Raw genomic sequence first — 22,948 nt, forward strand, 5'->3', positions numbered from 1 at the left:
CGCTCAGAGCGGGGAGCTCCGGTACCGCTCCTGTCCCATAATCTTCTGCAAAACCCCAAAAACACCCGCCAGGGCTGCTGCTCAGAGCGCTGTTCCCGTGCTTTATTCGTGTCCGGCTGCAGTTAGCACCGTAATGCCGTCAGAGCCTCTCACAGGAGCCCACCCGTGCTGTACCCTCTGGTCTCCCACTCCCGGCTCCAGTGTGAGCTGCCCTTTGTCCATGGATACATCCGGATTCAAGGCCAGAGCGAGTTCACAGCTGCAGTTTAAGCATCACTCTCAGTGGGGATTTGAGCCACGGAGATAACCCAGCAGCAGTGGCCACAAGAAGGGACTTGGCCAGTGCTGTCATACCTGCAAGGGACACTTCAGGCACGGACCGAAGTGCCACCTTTCCTTGCTGTGAGCTGGGCTCCATCACTCCATTCCCTGCTCAGGCAGCCCAGGCTCACTGCAGGGCTGGGACACGGCCAGCAAGGAATGCACTGGCCCAGAACTGGGTTTGTGTCCTGTGCTCTTCCTGCCCAGTGAGAGGAATGGAGGTGTAAGACAAAAGTATTGCTGACCCCACTAGAAAGTCACAGGGACAAAGGTTTCCAGACCCCAGGAGCATCCATATCACACACAGAGCTACAAGTCCTCTGCTCCAAGCCAGAGCAGAGATTCCCCACCTCTGTCTCATCCTTGCCAGATGCTCCAGCACTGCCCCCTTTGGTTTTCCCAAACTCCTGGCTGGAAGTGGGCAAGGCAGGTGTGATAAACAACTACAGGCTAGGTAGGCATTTTCCAAAAATATTCCTGGGATTTGGGGTTCCTTCCCAGCAAAGTGTGCCCCAAGACCACCCACCCCCAGGTGAGACCCAGCCCCAGGTCACCCAACACACCGTTTCAGAAATCTGCAATACTTTAATCAAACCCTACTTAAGGCCATTGTTACTTCCATGATTGCACATATTCCTGCTTCTCAAAAGCACAAATATCTTCATTAACACACAAGAACAGGGCCAAGCCTCCCCCTCCCCGTGGCCAGCCAGGGTGACCAGTGCCTCCCAGTGCCCCCCAGTGCTTCCCAGTGCCCGTGGCTGGAGGAGCTGATCCCAGATGGCTGAGCAGGCAGCAGAGACAGTGCCAGGAGCTGAGTGACAGCTCAGATGTACCCCTGAGCTCCTGCCAAGGCTCATGTCACACAGGCACCCAGAGCCAGGAGAGATGAAGCAGCAGGGCTGAGAGCTGGGATGGCTGTGGAGCACAAGGTCATGGCACAGAGCTGGGGCTCTCAAAGGCACCACTGCTCCCCAACACGTGCAGAGGCTGCAGCGACCCCAGGCAGGCTCCAGGTACTGTGGGAAGAGACATCACTGGAGTGACAGCACCCAGAAATGATTTGCAGCACAGCCCGGTGACATCAAGTGGCAATAAAACCGTGAGTGGCTCCAGGACACCGTGCCCCATTTGGTGAGATGAACAGTGGCTTTTAAAAAGATCACTAAATCCCATCAGTGCTACCTATACAAACCTCATTTATTTTAAAGGCTGCCATTAAAGTGCCTTTTATCCCTTGCAGTAGGCAGTTTTAAATTGCAAATAACTTCTCAGATCAGTCAGCAACCATCTTCATTCCTTCATTCCACCGGAGAGAAGGGCAGTGGCTCAGGCTGGCCCTTGGGGACAAAAAGGGTTCTAGAACACTGTGTTGAGGTTTCAGGATGAGCAGGAATGCCGAGCAGCAGGACCATCCCACGGCTTTGCTGTGCTGTGCAGGATCTCTGCTGAGCTGTCCAGGACTTCACCTTCCAGAGGGCTCTGGGGATCTGAAGCAGTGTCACCTGCAGCGTGGCTGTGTCCCAGCGGGATCCGTGCCCCAGCGGGATCCGTGCCCCAGTGGGAGCTGTCCCCGTGGGGAGCTGTCCCACCAGGAGGGTGTCCCATTGGGAAGGTGTCCCAGCTGGGAGGTGTGTGCCAGTGGGAGCTGTCCCCCAGCTGTCCCAGGCTGGCTCATGCCTGGGCTCCGTGCTGCCCGGGGCTGTCGCTGTCCTGCAGCAGTGGGGTGGTCTCAGAGGAGGGGGTGGCTCTGGCGGGGGCTCGGGGGCTCTTCAGGGCAGCTCCTCTCTGCAGGGGAGGGACAGAGGTCACAGCCTGGCCACACACAGCAGTGCCACACGTCCCCACCCAGGCCATGCACACCCCAAACCTCTTGCAGCAGCCAAGGACCCCCATTTCTTCAACTGAACATTTCTGTGCCTCCTTTCTGTACCTCTCCCCTTAACAAAACCAGATTATTTCCATTCCTGCCCACCTGTACCACCACCCGAGCACCCAGCCCGAAGAGCTGTGGGACAGTCACCCAAGATGGAAGGGACAGGGACACTGCTGAGGGACACAAGAGCCTGGAGAGCTCCAGGCAGGAGCTGCAGCACACACAGGCAGCCTTCTTCCCAGGATAATGCAGGTGCAGCCTCTGGGGAAGGGGGAAGGGGGTGCCTTGTGGCACCAGGATGGCTCCTCCTCAGCCAAACACACCTACAGAACAGGTTCACCACCCTCAGAGCTGAGCAGGAGCCAGATACACCTTCCAACAGACCACATGGGCCCTGACCCTAATTAATGCAAGAACCTCAGGAGGAAGCAGCAGGGGACAGCTGTGGGTCACTTCCTGCTGCTGGGGACAGGGACACCAACCTGGCCCTCACCCAGAGCCTTCTGCTGGCTGGGCATGTGGATTGGGATTTGCAGAGGGACTGTGATGCTTCTCTAACCCTCTGGCCATTGCCCATTGCTGCTCCACCAGTGATACCACCAGCAACACCTGGAGACTCTTTGGGCATGGTGGCATTTGGCTGAAGCTTGTATTTGAGGATCTTGGAGGAATTTTCAACCTTAATGAGTCTAAAAGTGTCTACAGACCTCCAGTGAGGGGATGCAATCAGGGTAAAAAGGATGGTTAATATTCAAGAGTCACCTCCTCCAAGCTGAAGAACACTCCGCCCTAACAAGCACCCCGAGCCAGCAGGGCAACATGGATGAACCAGGAGCTCCAAACACAAATGCAGAAAGGAGACATGTGGGAGGTGGGAGCAGGGACAGGAAACCTGGCAGGAACACAGGGAAACTCTCCCAGCATGCAGGGACGAAGAGAGGAAAGCCAAAACCCAGCTGGAAGTGAATCCAGCCAAGGATGTCAGACAAGAAAGGCTTCTCTGAGTACCCAGGTGACCAAGGAGAGAGGAGGGAGCCACGAGGGCCTGAATGAGGCAGGGGACCCCAGAAACCAGGGGAAAGTCCAGAGCAAGGAAGATGCACCCTTGGTGGAAGAGGATGAGGTCAGAGAACATGAAGGAACCTAGACATGCACAAATCCATGGGCCAAGATGGGATGAGGGGGCTCATGTCACAGCAAGGCCATTCCCTGCTGTCTTTGGCTGGTCCTGGCTCAAAGACTGAAGGAAAGCAGATCTTGAAAAGGATCAAGAAGGATCTCAGGAGCTACAGAGCAGCCAGCCTCCCTTCATCCTCCAGAAAATGATGCAGCAGGTAATTCCAGGAACCACCCCCAGCACATGAAGGACAATTAAACCGTCAAGTGCAGTTCCTGGGCTTCACCAAGGGGCAGCTGTGCTTGATCACCTGTGATGAAATGAGTGGCTTGGCAGACCAGGGGACAACAGGGGTATTGTCTACGTGCACTCCAGGCTCTGGGCACCATCTCCCATCAAAACCTTCCAGGGAAGCTGATGAGGTTGGGAGTGGATGAGCAGGCAGTGAGGTGGACTGAGAACTGGCCAAAGATCCAGGCCCAGAGAGCTGAGTTGGAGGCCAGCAACCATCAGTGTACACCAGGGGTCAATCTGGGTCCAGGCCTGTTTAACATCTTTATTAATGATCTGCAAAACCTGGGGGAGTGCTGGTACACCAGAGGGCCCTCAGCAGGCTGAGAAAGGGCCTGGAAGGAGCCTCCTGAAGTCCAACAAGAGGATGTACAAGGATTTCACTCAGGATGAACAGCCCCACACAGCAGCACACCCTAAAGGTCACCAGCTCTGCAGCAGCCTGGCAGATAAGGACCTGAGGGTCTTGGGGACAGCGAGCTGAGGGTGAGCTGGGTGGCAAAGGCAGCCAGCTGAGTCCTGGGCTGCACTGGGAGTGTTGCCAGCAGATCCTTGCCCTCTGCTCATCGCTGGAGGGGCCACACACGGAGCACTGTGTGCAGCTCTGGGCTTCGAGCACAAGAGAGAGATGGAGCTACTGGGAAGAGCTCAGCAAAGGAGCACTGGAGTGATTTTGGGACTGGAGACTCTGATGTGAGCAGAGGCTGAGAGAACTGGGCCTGTGCAGCCTCCAGAAGAGAAGGCTCAGGGGCATCTCAGCACTGGAAACAAGGTTCTGAAGGGAAGGTGTAAGTACAGAGCCAGGCTCTTCTTGGTGGTGTCCAGGGACAGGACAAGAGCAAAGGGACGCTTAAACACCTAAAGGGGAATCCATCTGGACATTAAGAAATACTTTTTTTTTTTTTTTTTTTTTCTGTGAAAACTGTAAAAACGGGAACAGGCTGCCCTGGGGAATCTCCACTCCTGAAGACCTTAAGAGACATCTGGAGATGGTGCTGAGCTAGGTGACTCTGCCAGAGCAGAGGGATTGGGGATGACCTCCAGAGGCCCCTTCAACCTCAACGACTCAGTGACTTTGAGTTCCTGTAATACAAACCCAGATATTTTATGCATCAGAAATTCCCTCCTCTGGTGAGGGGAAGGGTGACACCCACCAGTGGACTGACCTCTGTTCCCCCATTCAAATAAACTTACCTCTGGAGCTCAAACACTCAGAGATGGGGGGAAAACAGGCAAGAAAAGTATTTCCTCACACCAATCCTACTTTCCCCCTGATCCCTGCTGACATTTTAGGGCTGCAGATCAGGTACACCAGGAGAAACAATAAGAGCATGTGCTTGCAACCTGGTTAAATGCCAGTATTAAGACATCTAAATTGCCCCAAATAAAGCCATGAGACAACATTGCTCCATCAAAGCTCGCCAGGAGGGCATGGCTGGGAGATGTGGACAGCAAAAGGTTTCATTTGATTGGTTTGAAGTGAAGTTTAATCAAATCAGGAGGAGAGAAAAGCGTGTTACCTTGACTGGGTACCCACCTACAGTCTGGCTTCCTGCAACACCGTCCCCTTAACTGGAGGCAGCTTTGTGGCAGAGGTGGCCTGGTTTGCCTTATTACTGTCTGAGCTCTTTTTATTGCTACTCCAAAATAAAGAGCATTTTTCCTAGAAGACAATCAGTCTGGTTTATGGTGCACTCGGACATGGGTTTCATGAGGGTTCCAATTTTCGGAGATTTGAGAAATCACTGTTCAACTAGAATCTAGTTATTAATGAAGATTTCAAAATTTAGATTAAGCTAAGTCCTATTTAAGATTTTGTTCAGTGTCAAGCCAGTTTTAAAATGGTCTGTTTGCCTTTTGAAAGCGTCAGCACACATTATGCCACAGTGGCAGAGAGCTACAACACCTGGGGGTATTTTACACCCAGATTATGCATTTTTAGAGCTGTGAGTCCAACAGATGCATTTCAAACTGGCTCCACCATAAACTAGACTAAGATTTGAGTGTTTCACAGCGCCTCATCTGCACTGGCCTCAGAGCACACTGCTCCCTCCAGAAGCCAGAGGGAGGCCAGACAGCCAGGGAGGAGCTGGGTTCAGGGAGCCCTGCACGCTGGCAGACACGTGAGGGTGGGGACAATGTCCCTGCTCAGTGTCCCCTCTGACATCGCCTGCGGCTTCGGGAGGCAGAACTGTGCACGATTAAGCAATCAGAGCTAGATCAGCAACACTTCAATCAAATGAGGAACACACCTTGGCTGCAAATCGCTGGCTTCCAGTTTACAACCCCTTATCTACTCATTAGGTGGAGACGTTCATGTGTTGTTGTGCAGCTTTCTTAAGAGATTTGGGAAGTCATTCAGGCTTTTTAGTCACTTTCCAGGTAGCCAGGCACTTCCTGCTGTTGATTTTTAGTTCTAACACTTCAAGACTCTTTTGGGTAAGCACAGAAATAGAGCTGGCTTGTGCCTGGGTTTAGGGTATTTCACAAGCACATATTCAGCTGGCTTCAAAGAGTAAAAATCCAGCTTTTCTCCCTGACCCTCTCTAGCATGGCTAAACCTCTTTGATACCAGGAATTAAGACTTGCGCAAAGCAGGGTGAGGAAATGCCAGCTCAGGGCTGCACAAGGTGTCAGAAAGAGCTGCCCAGCCCTTTTTCAGAGCCCCTGGGCTCACCAGCAGAGAGCAGCCTGTCTGCCAGCAACCACTGACGTGTGCTGAAGGGGAGCAGTTCACCCCAGGACCATCCTGGGAGCACAGTGAGGGCTTGGTGCTGAGCTCTGCGCTCCATGCTGGGCCCTAGCATCACTCCCACCTGCAGGGAAGCGTGTGGGGGAACAAGGGGATTTGGGATCATGTGTTTAAGTCACTTAAGTAATTGTAGACGTGATTAAAATCCAATTAGGTGGAACTCCGAGAACCCTGGCACTGTGTGAGGTGGGTTTGCATTGGTGTTCCCGGGAGGGCTGGGAGCAGCTGAGCAGAGGCAGCCCCTCATCCTGCTCTATCCCCTCACACAGGCTGCCCCCATCCTGCCCCCATCCCCTCACACAGGCTGCCCTCATCCTGCTCTCATCCCCTCACACAGGCTGCCCCCATCCTGCTCTATCCCCTCACACAGGCTGCCCCCATCCTGCTCTCATCCCCTCACACAGGCTGCCCCCATCCTGTGCTCTCATCACACAGGCTGCCCCCATCCTGCTCTATCCCCTCACACAGGCTGCCCCCCCTCTCTATCACTGCCCCCATCCTGCTCTATCCCCTCACACAGGCTGCCCCCATCCTGCCCTCATCCCTCTCACACAGGCTGCCCCCATCCTGCTCTATCCCCTCACACAGGCTGCCCCCATCCTGATCTATCCCCTCACACAGGCTGCCCCCATCCTGCTCTATCCCCTCACACAGGCTGCCCCCCATCCTGCTCTATCCCCCTCACACAGGCTGCCCCCACCCCTTCCTCTCACACGCTGCCCCCATCCCTCATCCCCTCACACAGGCTGCCCCCACCTCTCATCCTGCCCCCACCTGCTCTATCCCCTCACACAGGCTGCCCCCATCCTGCTCTATCCCCCACACGGGCTGCCCCCATCCTGCCCACCCCACGCCCCTCCTGCCTCATCCCCTCACACAGGCTGCCCCCATCCTGCCCTCATCCCCTCACACAGGCTGCCCCCATCCTGCTCTATCCCCTCACACAGGCTGCCCCCATCCTGCTCTCATCCCCTCACACAGGCTGCCCCCATCCTGCTCTCATCCCCTCACACAGGCTGCCCCCATCGCTGTGCCTCATCCCCTCACACAGGCTGCCCCCATCCTGCTCTATCCCCTCACACAGGCTGCCCTCATCCCTCATCCCCTCACACAGGCTGCCCTCATCCTGCTCTATCCCCTCACACAGGCTGCCCTCATCCTGCTCTCATCCCCCTCACACAGGCTGCCCTCATCCTGCTCCCCATCCTGCCTCATCCCCCTCACACAGGCTGCCCACACCTGGCTCCCCTCACACCCCCATCCTGCTCTCATCCCCTCACACAGGCTGCCCCCATCCTGCTCTATCCCCTCACACAGGCTGCCCTCATCCTGCTCTCATCCCAGAGCTGCCTTTTATCCCCACAACACCCTCTTCATCCCTGCAGCTTTAGAGCCAGCCTGAGCCACCTGACTGCAGTGCAGAGCTAAATCAGCTTCCTTTGCTACAGGGTTAGGGTAGAAGTTAGATCCCTGCCTCCAGAACTGAAGCTGGCAGAGCGCTCAGTGTCACCAGATCACTGGAGCCAGAGGCACAGAGCTGCACTGAGGGTTTTGGCTGCTCCATATTCAGTCCTGACAGCTCAGCTCAGCCTCACCCCACTGCCTGCCCCACAGCCCAGCTCCCAGCCGGCCTCAAAGGTCTTCACTTCTCAGCAAGCCCAGACCCACAAAGGCTCTGAGGGTTTCACTTCCAGAGCTCTGTCACAGACATCTTTTATGGAAAATCCTTTCCTTAGGATTTTTCCTCCTGAGAAGCTGAGAGGCCTCAGGAACAAAACGCATACAATGGTTATCTGCTGCTGTGGAATGCAACAGGTGCATCTGTGATTGGTCTCATGTGGTTGTTTCTAATTATGGCCAATCACAGTCAGCTGGCTCAGACTCTCTGTCCAAGCCACAAACCTTTGTTATAGTTCTTTCTTTTTCTATTCTTAGCTAACCTTCTGATGAGATCCTTTCTTCTATTCTTTTAGTATAGTTTTAATATAATATATATCATAAAAAAATAAATCAGCCTTCTGAAACATGGAGTCAGATCCTCGTCTGTTCCCTCATCCCAAGACCCCTGTGAACACGGTCACAGACTCTTTGGAGCAGTTTGCACAGCAAGGAAACACAGAATCTGTGCTGGGCTGAGAAGCAGCCACAGTGGCTGTGTCCCCTCTGCAAGAACACAGCAACTGCCTTTCACTAGCAGGCTGTGTTCAGATAGCTCCATCCTCTGGAGAAGGCTCTGTTCTGACTGGAAAAACACTGGGAGCCTGCAGAGATGCAGATCTGTGCAGCAGCACAGACCTGCTGCTGCCTTCTAGGGAGGCTGGGCTGATAAACTGGGATTGTTCCTTCATTAGCTGGGTGAGCTGAGAAATACCTGCTCCTCCAGGCAGCCACTTCCATCACTGCTGTGCGCCAAAACCACCAGGAATGCTTCATGTCACCTATTTGCAGCCCAGTTTCTAGATGGCTCAGGAAGTCCTGCTGCTATCTGCTGGCACCTGGCACCAGCAGGAGATTGCTGGTGGCACCAGCCAGTGCTTCCTCAGACAGGTTAGATTGGCAGCCCAAACTGCATCATCCTCTGATTGAGTCTGATTTGACTGACAGCACTTCCCACAGGCACCTGCAGGGTCTTACCTTCCTCCTTGCCATGAGGACAGCAGCTGAGACAAGGAGAGGGGCACTGAGGCCAAGGAGGATGTACTGCAGGTACTCCAGCACCGAGGGCAGCAGCACCAGGTTGGTGTAAAACTGCTTCAGCACTGAGCCTTCAATGGATCCACTCTGCCCAAAAAAGCAACCTGTCAGTGGCATCTCCCTCCATCCAGGCTGAGACAGACCAGCTGAATGATTCCCTTCCCACCACCTCCCAGCATAAATTAGGGAATTTATGCAAGATTTAGCCAGGCTAAAAGCTTTTACTGAATAGCAGGAGTCAGCTGGAGGCCGCACTCCCAGGCCCACAGGAGGACAGGGATGCTGGCAACTCTGTCCAGGGCCCCACTTAACCCCACATGTAGGGCAGAGCCAGAGATTTACCAAGTATAGAGCACAGTTTGTTCAGCTCAGAGGGATTAATGGCATAGCCAAGTGCTGAAAAGCCTTCTGTTGGTGCTTAATTAGTCTGGCTGGCTTAAAGCTTTATGCAAAGTGGAGTTTCCCCAGCACTGGGTGATGGGGAAGCAGGAGAGGCTCTGCAGAACCAGGCTGAGGAAGGCTGCTCACCTCTGCAAACCACAGCAGTGGCAGGACCACGGGCTTAATCTGCCCTGTTTGACTGGGGAGAAAGAAGATTAAAAAAAGAAACACAAGCTTAGGTTTATGGTTGATCAGGTCACAATTAGCAGCACAATTCTTCCTGAGGGGACACGTCTGACACACTGACAGTGGCCAGGAAACCATGAGGAGGTGGCAATCCCTGCTGCTCCACTGAGCTGCTCCCACCGTGGGGACCAGGTGCTTTCCATGCAGGAGCAGAGCTTGTGCTTCCACGGGGGTTTCACTGCCTGAGGACAGCAGCAAGTGCCTTCCCAAAGCTGGGAGATGAAACTCAGTGCAGCAGAATGCTCAAGTTCCTGTCTCTGTCACCTGGGGGGGCACCACGGGGGCTCTCTGCAGGGGTTTGCCCCTCAGCCCAAGCAGCAAGAGCACACTCCCACCCTTGCTGGTATTTAACATCTGGCACCACAGTTTGGTTACAGAGACCTCCTGCTTGCTTTCACAGAGCTGGAAGTGCCTTGTGGACACAGGTTTCACTCTCTACCCCACAGGCAGAGTGGGTTTTGCCTCTCCACGCTGCAGTAACTCCTGAGAGGCAGCAAAGGGAGGAGAACAGCTCCTGCCCCTCCAGGAGGAACAATCCCTCCCCTCAGCTGTCTGTGAGGGACAGGGACACTGCCCCAGCTGAGCAAACAGGCTCAGCTCAGGCCACTCTCTGCACTGCTAAGGGATTAACTTGTGGCCAGTGGAATGGCTGATGTTTCAACAGGAGCCAGCTGGCTCCAGCAATGGGACAACTGCTCATGGTACAGCTTTGCAGAGAGTGAACTCTGCAGCAAGCTCAGCACCAGCAGAGCTCCCTGCTCAGGGAAGGCAGATGGACATTTCTGGGAGGTGAGCACTTACATGATACCAGACACGTGCTTTATGTACAGGTTCAGCTGCAGCTTGATGGAGCAGTTCATGGGGATGCCTGTCATCTGCAGAGGAAGGGAACAACCAGTTCATCAGTGACTTCCTGGGACCAACAGACCCTGTCCAACCTTCCAAGCCCATGAAAAACACCACACTTCAAAGCTGGTCTTGTTGACACCCATTGAGACATTGGTTTCTCATGACACTGCAGTTTTGCAACACATTTTTACAAGCAGAGAGTTTTTGTTGGACTGCCCCTGTTTGTAGTCAGCAGCCTGCAGCTAGATAAAAACGTAGTTAACTGTACTGTTATCAGGAGATGTTTGATACTGTAATAAACTTAATTAGATTTTCATAACTGCGATAAGAAAAGCAGTCAGAACCCAACGTCTAGATAACACACACAGTTCACCTCACCTCAAGAGGGAAACAGGTTTTTTTTCGCTTGAGCAAACATCACTGAACATTTAGAAAAACTGACCTCACACAACACAGGCTGTGGGTGGAAAATCTCAAAGTCCCTTTGCAATCAGCAGCTGGGACAGGGATACCTCAGGACAGCCCAAATCTCCTCTCTGGAGTGGTGACTTCACCCTCACACTGTAGGTACAGGAGGGGTGTAACAGCAGCAGCCCAGTGCAAAAGCAGTTCCAGATGGGCAGGCTGAGAGAGGCGAAGAAGCCAGCCCAAAAATGGAGGAGCCAGCCCAAAAATGGAGGAGCCAGCTTGAGGCACAGCGTGGTCCTCAGGCTCTGCCAGCCAGTTCTCATGGCAATGTGCACTGGCAGAATTGGGGCAGAGCTGGGCTGCTGCCAGATACACCTCCTGGTGTTATAGGCCTGAGTCAGTGGAAAGAGTTTCACTGTGCTTATCGAAACAATTATGTTTATAATTAGTTCTGCAATTCTCTAGAAGCCAGGCTAATTATTCAATTAGTTTATGGCTCTGACATTTTTATCTGCACATGCCCTCGCCAGTCTTTGCACTCTGGAACCTGCTGGGATCAGCGCCACGAGAGCAGAGCGGTACCAGCACTGGGCTGATGGCAGGGTCCCCCCAGGGTCCCTGGGCTCAGGGGGGACCCTGGGGGGCTCACTCACGGGGTGCACGTCCAGGAAAAGCCCGTGCTGCTCCTTGCTGGGGTGCAGGCCTTCCACCGCGTTCACCAGGGACGGGTCGGCGTTGTAGAAGTGAGGGTGGGAAATGAACATCGGCGCATCTGGGGGAGATTAAAGGCATCTTAAGCTGCTACACACCCACCTTAAAAGCTTTTTTTGAGGTCTTTAAGCCCTTGCAGTACTTGTTCTGAACAGGCTTTTATAATTTCTCTTCCCCCTCCCTCCCTCCCTCCCTCCCTGCAGGTTGTTCCACCGATCTGGGAGGGTTCAGAACCACCCACTCTGTCCCACCACCATGCCATGGTAACTCCTGTGCCCAGACACCAGTTAGGGACACACTGGCCTGTCACACACACTCAGTGTCCAAAGCTACCATTTGGCATCCCCTGGGCTGCCTCCTCCTTGCTCCCCTGAGCAGCCCAGGGGATGCAATGCTCCCACTGTACCCCAGGCATTCCCACAAATGCCAGGCTCTCACAGGGCTGGGCACTGAAGATCAGGCACAAGGGTTTTCCCTCACTGCTGAGAGGCCTGTGGGAGTGCAGAGAGCCCACCAGCGCTTCTCAGCATCCCAGCAGGCATGAGAGCTGTTTTTCCAGACAATCAAGCTTCTGTTGCACCTCAAATTTAATAAAGGTCCACTAAGGAGAGCCAGGTGGGGGAAAGGACTTACTGAGCCTGCAGGTGCTGACGTTCTGGATGCCAGACTGCAGGCAGGGGCAGAAGCCCTCGTTGGGTGGGTAGTCTGTGCCGTTGGCAAAGAGGGTTTTGGGTGCCACGAAGCGAAAGGTGGGCACACCCTGGAACTGCCCAGACTGCTCGTACACCAGCGTCATGGATCTGCAATGGTTCAGGGGAGAGGGATCAGCATTGGCCAACAGGCTCCCAGCACAGCACCAGGTCCTTATCTTGCCTGGATAAGATGCAGTTGCAATGTAACTTAGACTTTGAGATCAAGATAAACCCTCAGCAGTGCTTCAGGGAATGAGGATTTAAATCTTTTGCTTTCCATGTTTTAAGCACATCTAAAGGGTTGGTCACGACCAGTCAGGGAGAGAAACCACAGGCTTAGTCAGGGAGAGAAACCACAGGCTTTTAAGAAGTCTGTTTGCTCTATCCAGGTGAGATTTGTTTAAAGGCATGCAGTAATCCCCAGGGCTGCTCTCCAAGAGATAATACCCACTTTATGCAAGCCCTGGCTCTGAGGTGCTCCGTTACAGGGCAGGGACACTGGAGAAATCTCTTTTGCATGCCAACTCCAGCAGCAGATTTCCAGGGGAGTGGAAAATTTCCCTACATGACACAGGAAGATTTTTTTTTCTTCCTACTGGAGGCTGTTGATACCATGCTGCAATATTGCTGGCCAGGTTTGGTGCAAGCCTCCAGGACAAAAATTTGCTCCCTTCACACTTGAGTGAGGCTTGCAGGGATCAGAGAATCACAGAATGGGTGACAGTGGGCTGCCAGGACAGCCTGGGCAGGCCAAGGGGATGCTCATTCCCACAGAGGAATGGTCCCTCCTGATGCTGGGAGCAAGGATGAGGGGTTCAGGGCATGTTCAGCAGTTACAGCTGGGCCTCTTGGCTCTGCTCACCTCCCAGTGAGGAGGCAGAGCTTGCTGTAGCCCAGCAGCAGGACAAAACCTTGGTGGCTGCCTCAGCATCAGCTGCACTTCATGTGCACAGAGCAGAGGCAGGAATGCTCTGAGCCCAACTCATGTGCGTGACTGCCCACAGAGGCTGAGGCAGAGGTCTGGGGAGGAGACACAGCACTGTCTGAGAGGCTGAGCCACTTCCCCACAGCTCTGTGGGACAGGAAACTCCTGTGCCAACGAGAAACCAAGCTGGGTTTCCTCCACTTCACTGGAAGCATGCCCTGTTCTAGAGATTCCAGAGTCTGACAGGAACAGGAATGTGTTTAAACTTCAGCTACAGGTAAACTTCCCTGTAAATTGCTGGCTCCAGGTCACTCTGGTGTTTGCTGATGTCCCTTGTGCAGAGGAATCCCTGTGCTGCTGCTCAGCTCAGCTCTGTTTGTTCACTGCTCATTGTTCTCTGTTCACCATGAGCACTCGCTTGTTTTGCAGCACTATCTACAAAGCTGGAATTACATTATCTTCCCCAGGCTAGGGACAAGGGTTTTGTGCCTGCTTCCCTCCTTCCAGCCTCAGCCTCAGGCACACAGGCTGGCTCTGAGGGGTACTTTAACCCCTGGTGATCAGCTAAGGTCAGAGTGCCTTACACAAGCAAGAGAAAAAAAAAAGAAAGAAAAAAAGACAGAGCCTGGAAATGACAGCACGAATTTCCTCCCAGACATAATTTCTCCAAGAGTTTAGTTAGCTGCAAGTTCTGCAGTTCCAGTTGCATTTCCCTCTGACAACCCTTACTTCTCCTTCTAACTGCCCACATCTTTTCTACATCAGATAACCACATCTGGTTCTTTTGTGCTGATTAAACGTGGGCAAGCTGGACATCTCCAGTGATCTGGAAGGTATTTATGGACACCACAAGATGCTGACAATGAGACAACTACTCTATTTGCAAAGCTCAGAGATAGTGCAGACCCAAACTGCAGCTGAACTTTAGCTACAGGAACAATTCCTGAGCCCTGTGCAGGATGGGTGCAGCCTGTCCTGCCACCTGCACAGGGACAGGCTGGCAGCTGTGCCCTCACCTGCAGGCATCGGGGCTGTAGAACTGCAGGGAGGTTGGGGACATGAAGGGTGGCCACATCTCCCCTGCTGTCCCGTTGATCATGTTGCACTGGCTGCTCCTCCAGTAGTTCACCTGTGGGACAGGTGGAGAGAGAAGAACTCAGAAGGATGAGCGCTGGAGCCAGCTCCCACGCCTGCATGCAATGTCCACCACCCCACACTGCTTCCACAGCAGCACCAAAGATCTTTCCCATCTTAAGCATATTTCCCATCCTCCGTGATTCTGTGAGCCAAACAATTAATGGACAACAATTAAAGATCCCCCTGCCCCCAGAGGCTGAGCTCTACACTCAGCTGATTTTAGTAAGGAGCAGAATTCCACAAGGGAAGAGTAAAGCATCCTTTAAAACAAGAGCATTTAACACCTTCAACACAGCCCACAGGAGCCTGAGACTTCAACCACAGAGGTAACCAGCCCCAACAGCACTGCAAGGGAGTGCAAGTGAAAAACCCACGAGGAGATGAATTTAATGCTTTCTGAAAAGCCCCTTGCCACATGGCTGCCTCCTGGCAACTTGCTGAAATGGAAATTGCAGCACTTGAAGTCCTGTAGAAACTTTTCTTCACACCAGAGCTTTCAGCTGACCCTGCTTTAATCAGGCACTGCCCATTATTCAAGGTTGGCTGCCAGACTCTCACCTTCTTGAGCCCATTCCATGAATCCACCATGTGAACCTGGCTGATGTTGCTCATGCCTGTGTTTACTGTGAACAGCCCCGAGTTGGAGTTGTTGAACTGCAGAGAGAAGGAAGGAATGATTGTTTAATCTCCTGCACACAACACGTGCCTGACTCTGGGTGCCGCATCAGCCACTCAGCTCAGTGTCTGAGCTGTCCCCAAAATCAATATTCCTGGGGTTTTAGCATTCCCAACCAACACTTACATCCATGAATAATCCAAACTTCCCCTTGAAAGGGAGCAGGCCAGGAATAATCATATTTATTGCATCTATCAGGGGGTCTTCGTAGCCCCACATGATCTCGCCCACGGTGCGGTTCATGAACGCCTCCTGCTTCAGGCTGGCCAGGGCTCCACTCAGCAAAAGCTTCACAAAGTTTGGCAGTTTTTCCACCATCACAGCTGCTCCCTGAGAAAGGAAACAAGTGTCTGCGATGAGAGGCCCATCTTCAGCAAAGATGAAGCATTTCTGGTGTTAACCCAAATCGTTCTGCTGCTCCCATCTATAGCCCCAGCGGAATCCTCTGGGCAGACGGAGGTTCTTCATTTGTTCCCAGGTGGGGAAGAAAGCAGTTGAGGGCTCACAGGCTTGATTTCCCCACAGGATGCTCAGATGAGGCTGCAGACTCAAGACCAGCTGCTCTGCACACTCTGGGTTTGGAACAGCAGCAGCCTAACAGAACAATTAACACCCACAAAGCAGAAAATTGCATTATATAAGCTTAACCACCTCATTGCTTGATCAGCCCCAAGCCCTACAAGAAAGTGATTCAGAAATTCAATGCTGGCTGTCACCACCCTCCCTGCAAGCTCAGAAGGTGGAACCCATCCAGGCACGAAGCACTTACCATCAACATGATGTTGGGCACAACAATGTACTCATCCTCCGTGCCATTGGACAGGTCTGGCTGGAAGAAAAGGTGCCGGTACTCCAGGTAGGAAACAGTGTCGTTGTCATGGAATGTGATATTTGTTTTAACCCTGTACTCCCTGCAAAGACATAGCAGATCATGGCAACCACCCCCAGGCAGAGCCCCTCCAGCAGAATGGGCTGCACAGGGCTGGGCTTGCTGCTGGGGGAGACCAAACACCAGTGAGGAGCCATGGGGCAGCTGGGGAGGCAGTGTGGGAACAGATATCAACCAGATATAAACCCCCCAGCCCAAGCAGGGTTAGGGTCTGGCAGGAGGAGAGCCCAGCCCAAGAGCCAGGCACCCCTGACAGGTTGGATTCCTGCAGACACAAAGTGTTCTTTCCCAACTCATTACCCAAGAAATTGAAGACAAAACTGTAAATCGCCTCTGTTGCTTCACCCAGAGCCACTGTAAAGCCCCAGCACACCAGAGAGGTGCCCAGGCCTGCAGAGCCACAGAACCCCCACACCAAAAGAAGCTGCACACAGGAGAGGAGCAGCCAAGATGCCCCATGTGCCACCAGGGGTTTGCTCCCAAGAGGATGTGATGGCTCCTGGCTTCAGGGCAGCCTCCACACAGCACCATGGCCCTGCTGCTCCTCAGGGCTTCAGGCCATCCACGTCCTGCACATGGCCTGATGCCTTCTAGCTTTCCTCTTTTCCAGATTCTGTACTATGTTAGTGTGTATTTCTGAACTCCATATGAAGTGTTAGCAGCTCTCCTCACAGCTCAGCCCCACAGAACAATCCTTTTCCTCTCCTCAGGCACACAGAACAATCCTTTTCCTCTCCTCAGGCCCACAGAACAATCCTTTTCCTCTCCTCAGCCCCACAGAACAAACCTTTTCCTCTCCTCAGGCCCACAGAACAATCCTTTTCCTCTCCTCAGCCCCACAGAACAAACCTTTTCCTCTCCTCAGGCCCACAGAACAATCCTTTTCCTCTCCTCAGCCCCACAGAACAAACCTTTTCCTCTCCTCAGGCACACAGAACAATCCTTTTCCTCTCCTCAGGCCCACAGAACAATCCTTTTCCTCTCCTCAGGCACACAGAACAATCCTTTTCCAGCCCCAGAACCAAGGACACCGCTGCAGCTTCAGCCCCAAAAAGTGCAAACAGCAGGGAATTGAGGAGAGCAAACTGGGAGGGTGGGACTGCACAATCTGGAGCTGGAATTGGACAATGAACCCAATATGGAAATGGACCAAAACTGATAAAAGTGTGAAAACTCAAGACATGCCATCTATCTTGGGTGTAGCCCTGGCTGGGCTCTTGCACTGCCCAAGGTGCATCCTTTGAAGGCCTTTTAACAAATCCCTGCTTTATTCCTGTAACTCTGCCCAGCCTCTGCTCCAGGGAGCCTCTCCAGGCACCAGCCCAGTGCTGCTGGACTCCAGAGCTCACACCACAGGGGCAGCCCCAGCCTCATGGGGGCTGCAGGGCTCTGTCCCCAGCATCACAACCCTGTCACTGCTCCTGGAGGAACTGAAGCTCAGCTCACCAGCAAAAACAAAGTCCTCCACTGTGGAGCCTCTGTTTTACAGCCCACATTAGGGAAGGGCACTAATCTTGCTCAGCAGGAACACAAGGACATTAATAAGCTTTGCCCCTTTGTTTATTCTTATTTACAGCAAGTGAAGCTTTTCCCCGAGCCAGGAGAGCGATGGGATGGCAACATACAGAACCCACAGGGGGGGACCTGGCAAGGCCAGGGCAAACAAGGGCACATACATACTGCAGGTGTCCCCTCACACTGCTCAAACAGCTTTGGATTAACCAGTAAGCTTCCCACATGAGCTTGCTTAGGCTGCTGGTCAACCTCACCCCATTGCTGTAGGTACTAATATACTGAAGATCCCTTGCTCATGGTGAAGTTCACACCCTCAACTCAACATCAATCACTTTCAGGTGCTAAGAAGCACCTGGGGCTTCAGGCAGCATCCTCAAACAGGCCCAGCCCTGCGGTGTGTGGGCCTGACCCAGTGGTGGCTCCATGCTGGCTCCCATGAGCAGAGCACTCATTCTGGGCATGTTCTGGTATCATGTTAGATAAGGACTTAGGCTGGCCCATAAAGTATGATATTGAGGCGACTCCAGCTCAGGAGCTGAGTGCTTAATGCACTGTGAAGATAAAAGAAGAGCACTCTGAAGACAGGGTCACCCACCATGACACCACCACCCTTCACACCCATGTTTGGACTGCATCAGCCCGGGTCTGCCTGCCCAACAGGCCCCAGAAAAAGGCTGAGCTCCACAACTCACTGGAGCACCCACCAACCTCCCTGTCTCAGTGGCCAGAGCTCCTGCCTGCGTCTTTAGCAAGATCACAGCAACTAGAGCACATCTGGGTCCCTTCAAAATCCAGAGCACATCTGGGTCCCTTCAAAATCCAGAGCCCCTGGGCTCTCAGTGAGCCTGCTGATGCCATGTCCTCCTGCCAGAGGAGCCAGGCAGCAGCCAGGCAGGCAGCCCATGGTCAGGCTCGTGCCAGGCTGGGGCACAGGTGGCACCTGACCTGTACACGTAGGGCCCACGCTGGCTCAGCACTGGCTTCTCTCCCCGCAGCACCTGCTTGGGGTTCAGCACCTCGAAGAAATGCACTGACAAGTAGAAAGGGACGGGGATGTCTTTCCACATCTGGAAGGAGATGCTGCTGGGGTTGATCCTGACGTTCTGTAAGGCAAAAAAAACAAAAAAAGGGGACACGACATTTGGTCTGTGTGGCTGCAGGTGAACACATCCACCCTCAGCTCAGTGTAAGGCACAGCTGAAGGTGGCAGGTACAGATGCTCTCCAGAGGATCCAGGTGTTTTTGGCAGACAAACCCAGTTAGATATACAGTGAGAAATCCCGTGCGTGCAGAAGCATCAGGTTCATGTTTAGAAGCTAGGATGTCTGCTGGCTTATTTATTCAGGCTTAACTTTTCTAATTCTGCCCACAGGGTTTCCGAGTGTTTGATGTGCTGCAGAGTTGGCTCTGAATTATTCACTACTCTGCATGTTTTACTTGTCTGTCCCAGAGGCCTTTGCTTGTGGCTTTGGCAGCTCCACACAGCTAAAAACAAGCAAGGAGAAGTGGCACAGTTATCCTCACAGCTGCTTGGGTACCCGCAGGGAGAGCCCACCAGATTCCCAAAAAGAAGATGGAGAACTGGGATGGCAAGGCAGCACAGCCCAGGACACCCCTGCCTGCTTGCATTGACTCACAGCTGACCAAGAGGCAGGTCAAAGGCACAATCCTGTGCCACATCACTGTCCTGAGTGCTGGGAAATGCCTGCAGGAGCTCAGAGACACCCTAAGCCCTCCTCAGCTCAAAGCTGGTACAAGGGCACATCTGCCTCCACTCCCTCCCTGCCTCCAGGCTGCTGTAGGAGGGCAAGAGCTTGTTCCTTCATGAACACCCACTTTGGATGTGTTCCACCATAATCTTTTCTCCTGGGAGCACAGATCCTTGTCCCTGCTTAGGTAACCCAGGCAGATTATGGAAGTGGGGCTGATCCATGAACAGAAGGAGGGACCTGGGCTTTGTGCTGGTGCAGCTCAGCAGCTCCACAGCCCCTGCTCTGGAGCAGCTCCATCTCACTGGGCACGTATTTGCTGACACAGGGGGTTGAGGCGCCAGAGGTTTCCCCACATCACCTCCTCTTTCTTGAGGAATTTTATGGGAAGGCTGAGCTACCTGTGAGCAGCAGGCCCCTGCAAGCCCCTCACCCACCTCTATCCCTGGGAACACATCTCCACAATGCTGTGTAACCCACCTGCCCTGGCAAACCCTTCCCACCACCACATGCTGCTCTCATTTTGCCAGCCTCAAGGACTTCATGGCAAAGGAGCATTAATAAGGCAGATTTTTGTTTAGTCTGCTTTACAACCCTGATTCCCAAGCATCAAATGGATTATGATCAAGAACATCTCCTTTCCTTTAGCTGCTTGCTCTGTCTTGCACTCCCTTGAGCACTTGTTGCATATGTATTCATTTTTATAAGAAGCACCCAGTCAGATGGAGCTACATCCCAGCTCCTTGCTGCCTTTCCCAGCTCCCTCCCCACCTGGGCTCACCAGCCCAAGCTACTCCTCAGGTGCTCCTAAGATCCCCAAAATGGGGTAAAAGAGCTTAAAATTAAGCTATTTTTAGCTCAAAACAAACACGGTCATATGCCTGAAATAAAAACAGAATATTTGTCAACTAGATGGCTTGCAAAGGGTCACTGAGTTGTTTGACCCCTCCTGACCAGGCTGATCTTTGCTCCTGAGGAACTGAAAGGAACTGGTTAGTGCCCATCAGCTCCAGATGGGGCCAGGGGAGCAGCAGCTCCAGCACAGCATCCAAATCCTGCTTCCCCAGGAGGGACGGAGGCGCCCTGCCCAGAAAAGCAAAATTCCCCAGGTTTTGCAGGGCCAATCCCCCAGGCAGCCCAGTGCAGATGGGGCGGGCTCCAAGCTCCCTGCTTTCCCTGCAGACTTCACCCAAAGATATCCTGGTAACAATCACCTGTCCATAAGTAAGTGCTTTTCCATCAGGATTCACCATCCTGACAGAGCTCAGGAAGCCAGGACGGGCAAACCAGTCTTTACCTGCCCAACCCCAGCCCTTCAAGCTCCTCTTACCCACACTGAAGACCAACCCAGGAGTTGCAGTAAGGGCCTGAATGTTTCTCATCACCCGTCATCACTCAGTTATTAGGCTTGATGTGAAATGGAAAAAAAATGAGCTCAGGGTAATTTTGTGTCATGTTGAAGATGGGGAGACCAAGGGCTTGAGGTGAAGGGAGGAAAAACAAGGGTTGATCTTTTCTTCATCTTCTGTTCTCACTGCAAATTATTAGAACTTAGCTAATTAGGTTGAAAAAAAAAATCAGGATTAGCTAAAAAGAGGGCAGAGAGGTTTTTGCACAAAAAATGTCATTTCTGTCCTGCAGGGGCCATTCAGCCTTTTATTTGCAGGTACCAGTTCCTGATGTCCTGAAGCTGAACAAAGACTTTCAGCTGTTTAATGCACGGGGCTGTGTGGCTCTGCCCTTCCAAGGGGTGAGTTTAAGTAGGTCATTTTCGGCAGAGCCTTTGCGCCACACGCAGCGCCAGCCATTGGCTATGAGGTGTTTGTTCATCTCTTTCATCAGAAGCAAATTTTCAGGGGCTGACCTGGGTAGGTGGAAGCTTGGAGAAAGGCCAAGGCAGGGAGCACATCTGCCTTGGACGGGGAGAAAAAGGTTTGGCTAAATGTGGGGATGAGCTCTACATTACAGAAGGATAACTGGTGTCCCAGCAGCAGGGACAGGAGTGCTGGCTCCTAAAACTGTGCAGAGTTACTGAGCAGAGCAACAACTCCATCCACAGCCCCACGTTTTGGGGACAAGCCCTCTTCAGCCTCAGGACCTCTCCTGTGGATAAAACAGGTCTTCAGAGAAGCAACTCTTCAGGTTTTCAGTCTGAAGGACTTCTTTCCGAAGGAGAGAGGATAACTTGGAGGCTGCTCCATGCACAGGGCTCCTCTGGAGAGCTCCTGTTTCCAGCCGGGAGAGCATCTCACGTGTAGCCCGGCACGTGCTCATCTACTTATGAAAGGAATAACTGGCGCGGCAGGTAGAGGCAGGAGGGAAGGGAGGAAGTGTCGCTGCTCAGGGTGATGCTCTGCCAAGCATCCCCAGCTAATCCCAGCGATGCAAAGAGCCCGCGTTAGTTACCCAGGGCTGGTTCACCTGCTCACTCCGGGCACATTTACTGTCACCAAGGGTGGAACACCCCAAATCCACACGTGCCCAGAGGAAGAGCCTGAGGCTGCTTGGAGCTGAAGCAGCGACGCTGCCTCTTCCAGCGCTCGGCTCTCCTGACCGCACTGCACAAGGCAAAGGCGCACCAGCCCCAGCCCGCAGCGCACCGACCACAGCACTGAGCACCGCACCGCGCCCCGCACCGCATCCTGCACCTCACCGCACCGAGCCCCGCACCGCATCCTGCACCGCATCCTGCACCGAGCCCCGCATCGCATCCTGCACCTCACCGCACCGAGCCCCGCACCGCATCCTGCACCGAGCCCCGCATCGCATCCTGCACCGCACCGAGCCCCGCACCGCATCCCCCTGGGCCCCTGCACCGACCCCGCTCCGCACCACATCCCGCACCGAGCCGAGCCCCGCACCGCACACGGCCTCCAGCGCACCCCCCGGCCCCTGCAGCGACCCCGCACCGGACCAAGCCCCGGCGCGCCCACCCGCGCCCCGCTGACCTTGATGACCTGCTGCCGGACGAAGAGCGGCCCCAGGAACAGCAGGCAGCCCCCCAGGAGCGCGCAGGCCAGCCCGGCCAGCCCCAGCCCCACGGACAGCCTGCGGTGGGATACGGCCATGGCGGGGCGGTGCCGGGAGCGGAGCGGGGCCGGGAGCGGCACCGGGAGCGGAGCGGGGCCGGCAGCGGGCCCCACCGCTTTATGGATGGCCCCGCGGCCCGGCCCGGCCCGGCCCGGCCGAGGGGGCGGGGTCTCGCCGGACGGGGCGGGGCTGGTGGCGGAAGGTCACGCCCACAGCCACGCCCCCCCCCCCGCGGGAGGCACCGCGGGAAAGGGAAGGCGAGCGTCAATGTAAACACGTGTGTGCGCCCGGAAAAACGGGCAAAACGCTAACATGGAGAGAGGTAATCTATAAATAAATATATAGATAGATAAAATATCGCTCAGTCATGCAACTGTAGAATAGAATGGTTTGCGTTGGAGGGGACTTTAAAGATGATCTCGTTCCACCTGCTGCCGTGGGCAGGGACGCCTCCATTGTGCCAGGCTGCTCCAAGCCCCGTCCAACCTGGGCTTGGGCACTGACAGGGATCCAGGGGCAGCCACAGCTGCTCTGGGAAGTATGTCCCTGTGCCTCACCATCGCCCCAGTAAAGACTTTTTTTCCTAATATCTAATCTAAACCTATTTTTTTTCAGTCTGAAGCCATTCCTTCTTGTTCTGTCACTAGACAAAAAAAAAATACATAAACGTATTTGTATTCATGTGTGTATGAATATATATTTCAGTTTGAAGCCATTCCTTCTTGTTCT

At 53.7% G+C, this 22,948-nt stretch overlaps 1 protein-coding gene across 1 annotated transcript; it reads right to left on the bottom strand.

Moving 5' to 3' along the window:
- Window positions 1-891: 891 nt before the first annotated feature.
- SCARB1 (scavenger receptor class B member 1) lies at window positions 892-22,375 on the bottom strand. The gene is made up of 12 exons (XM_030958675.1): window positions 22,138-22,375; window positions 18,426-18,583; window positions 15,846-15,987; window positions 15,203-15,406; window positions 14,959-15,054; window positions 14,280-14,392; window positions 12,280-12,446; window positions 11,589-11,707; window positions 10,480-10,553; window positions 9,580-9,631; window positions 8,992-9,138; window positions 892-2,109 (listed from the first exon to the last, which is right to left on the bottom strand). Exons 1-12 carry the CDS (start codon window positions 22,255-22,257, stop codon window positions 1,996-1,998), a joined length of 1,506 nt encoding a protein of 501 aa, XP_030814535.1. The 5' UTR covers window positions 22,258-22,375; the 3' UTR covers window positions 892-1,995.
- Window positions 22,376-22,948: the final 573 nt, after the last annotated feature.

Source organism: Camarhynchus parvulus, chromosome 15 (assembly GCF_901933205.1).
Source record: "Camarhynchus parvulus chromosome 15, STF_HiC, whole genome shotgun sequence".
In the NCBI taxonomy this organism is placed as follows: Eukaryota; Metazoa; Chordata; class Aves; order Passeriformes; family Thraupidae; genus Camarhynchus; species Camarhynchus parvulus.